Here is a 2,978-nt window from a genome sequence, read left to right as displayed (position 1 = left end):
CAGCCGCTTTCAAACCATTCAGTTGCAGTGAAATGACGGCCATTCATTAAGCAGCGTCAGAGATATAACATTGCAGACTTAATTGCAACGCTATGCAATAGCAAGTCAATACATGCTCACAGTCCTCTGCACCATTTATCAGGTAATGCTCACTTTATAGCCCCATTATCATAAACAATCTAATAGATGGTATTGTTCCCTATTGATCATCCAGGACAATCAAAATATTTGTGCTGCACCTCAGGGCCAGCCCAAGACTCCCTGGAGACCTCATCAGGATCTGATAACTCTGCCCTCCAAATGTGCAAATATGAACAGCAACATTAAATTACAATTTATGATGATTAATAAATCACTTATCATTTATAAAAAGCTTTTTAAACATACACTCCTGAATTCGTTAAAATTCCCAAATTTTGGCACAGCATACCCCAAAACTTTGATGTCATAACTAACATATACTCCTGAATCTTGTGCAATCAGGACCAATTTCCATAATTTGGTTCAGCTCTGCCATAAAATTGGTTCAGACCCCTTGATTAAAGATTTGAGGTGAGATGATCCTAGAAATTGAAAATTGTCACTGGAATTTGTGAAATCCAAAATCTGACATGAAAATCCAGGGGAAAACATGGGTGCTGGGTTTTTTTCAGGGTGCTATTGGGCATCATAACAAATAAGGGAGTGTATATTAAATCATGAGCAAAAATGCACAAAGGAACACTGGGACAGCTCACATAGACTATGTATTCTTTATGGCCCCCCTTGTGACTGGGGGGGGGGGGGCCTTTGGCAGCTGCTGAGTTTACTTGTGCCTTGGGGCGGCACTGCTGCACCTTGAAGCTGTGAGGTGATGGATTGATTCGTCTGTGGCATCTTATAACTATTACTGTGCAGAAGCTGCTGGATAGCGTGATAAATGGCATTTATGGCTGATAGTCATAGTTCATGCCCTGCAACATCTGAACCGTATTAGTTTGTGGAAGGCTTGCTTGAAGTCCTCGTTGGACATGGTATAGATGATAGGGTTGATTAATGAGTTGAGGTAACCTAACCAGGTGAAAATGTCAAATAGCTCCGGGTGGAAACAGGATTCGCAGACAGGCACTAGTAAAGTGTAAATGAAAAAGGGCAGCCAGCATATGATGTAGGCTCCGAGGATTATTCCTAAAGTTTTCGTGGCTTTCCTCTCCCTGGCGGCAGAGATCCGCTTCTTTTCCAGCAGCGCGTCGGACACAGTGACTTTGACTTGGTTCACGTTCGCGGACGAGGTAGTGTCACAGGAGGAGGTGTCGTTCGTCCCGTAGTTTAGCGAAGTGGTGGACGCTACCGAACCGGGAGAATTGGTGATCAGGTGCGCCGAGGTGAGTCTTTTCCCCGTTTTGTTGTGCGACTGCTTCAGGATGCGCTTCCGGGCTTCCACGTAAATCCGTCCGTACAGGGCGATGAGGAGCAGCGTGGGGATGTAGAACGCGCCGAAAGTGGAGTAGATGGTGTAGAAAATGTGATCTGTGTTCACGTTGCAGCTCGTCACCTCCTCAGCTTTCACCTGACGCCAAAAGAAAGGCGGTAGGGAGATGGAGATCGCGATCACCCAGGCGGTGGCGATCATGCCGGCTGCGCGCCCCGGGGTGCGCTTCTTGGAGTACTCCACCGCGTCCGTGATAGCCCAGTACCGGTCCAGCGCAATTACGCACAGATGGAGGATGGATGCGGTGCAGCACGTAATATCCGAGGAGAGCCAGATATCGCAAACGACCTGTCCCAGTGTCCACGTTTGACTCACCGTGTACAGTGCGCTTATGGGCATCACCAAGATGGACACCAGGAGGTCTGTCACTGCCAGGGAGGCGATCAGAAAGTTCGCCGGGGTGTGTAATTTTCGGGACTGGTAGATTGTGGCGATGACGAATGCGTTGGAAAGCGTTGTCGCAAAAGTTAAGAGGGTCAAGGTCACGGCCAGACCAGCCTGGAAAGCCAAGTAAGTGTCCTTGGCCTCTCCTTTCGGGGTGAAATTGGCATGAGTGTCGTTGGAGGAGATGTTCAACAGCTCTCCGTAGATGACAGTGGTCGGTTTGAGCTGATTGGCATTCTCCATTCCTCCACCTTCCCTCTGTTAGACCCCCTTGGCATCGAGCTCAAAGGAAAGCCTGAGGATCATTTTCAAAAATATACAAATATTCATCCACAACTCACATTTCTTGCCTTTTTAAAGAGCCGATAAAAGAAGACCCATGTCCACCGGTGTCCATCTGAAGAGCAGTAGTTATCCAACAAACAGGCGATAGGTGCTGTCACTCAGACACATTTTCTGCCTCCTTTTCTTCATCTTATTCACTTCAATTGCATTGTTGTTACTTGTGCAAATTATAATCAACTTAAAAAGCCATAAAATACACATTAAGTGACTCAATACATCTCCATTACCCATCATTCGTTTCCTGTGGTGTAATCATCATTTTCCAAATTATATCACCATCCGAGGCTAGAGTAAAACGAATGAAAACGGATTCTTGGATTTCTACTCTGTCAAGGTTTAAATCCGCTCTCACAACCAGACTGAGTCTGATGTGGTTCTTTCACAAGTTCAGAGCTGCTGAAGCCTGACTGTTGGTTTTATACTGGCAGCACAAGGCACCGTACTGTCTCTCTCTCTCTCTCTCTCTCTCTCTCTCTCTCTCTCTCTCTCTCTCTCTCTCTCTCTCTCTCTCTCTCTCTCTCTCTCTCTACCCCCTCCCATCCCCATTCTCTCACCATCTTTGCACTGCAAAATTTGCAACAGGAAAAAAAAACACGTCAACGTCATCACATGAATCTAATTCCATCTGTTATCGAGTCATAATTTTCTTAAAAAGTATTTTTTTTTTTTTTTTAATCTGTAGTGGGATTTTTTTTTTTTCAACCTGACTCATCTTTTCAATAAAAACAAATTAGTTCTGTGAAATATATAGTGGGGACCCCGAAGAAAAGAGAGGGAC

General features: G+C 45.4%; 1 protein-coding gene across 1 annotated transcript; it reads right to left on the bottom strand.

The window, feature by feature from the left end:
* Positions 1 to 946: 946 nt before the first annotated feature.
* Positions 947 to 2,104, bottom strand: LOC143004169 (5-hydroxytryptamine receptor 1B-like). The gene has a single exon (XM_076155074.1). It carries the CDS (start codon positions 2,096 to 2,098, stop codon positions 947 to 949), a length of 1,152 nt encoding a protein of 383 aa, XP_076011189.1. The 5' UTR covers positions 2,099 to 2,104.
* Positions 2,105 to 2,978: the final 874 nt, after the last annotated feature.

The sequence above is a fragment of the Genypterus blacodes genome, unplaced genomic scaffold (assembly GCF_046128005.1).
Source record: "Genypterus blacodes isolate CSIRO-AG114 ecotype Tasmania unplaced genomic scaffold, CSIRO-AGI_Gbla_v1 ptg000064l_1, whole genome shotgun sequence".
NCBI lineage: Eukaryota > Metazoa > Chordata > Actinopteri > Ophidiiformes > Ophidiidae > Genypterus > Genypterus blacodes.
Note: the sequence above shows the minus strand (reverse complement) of the source record. Positions and strands in the feature narration are given on the sequence as shown.

Bases quoted from the DNA above. Each gene is read 5' to 3' on its own strand.
- LOC143004169 (XM_076155074.1), bottom strand. From the start codon at position 2,098: ATGGAGAATGCCAATCAGCTCAAACCGACCACTGTCATCTACGGAGAG.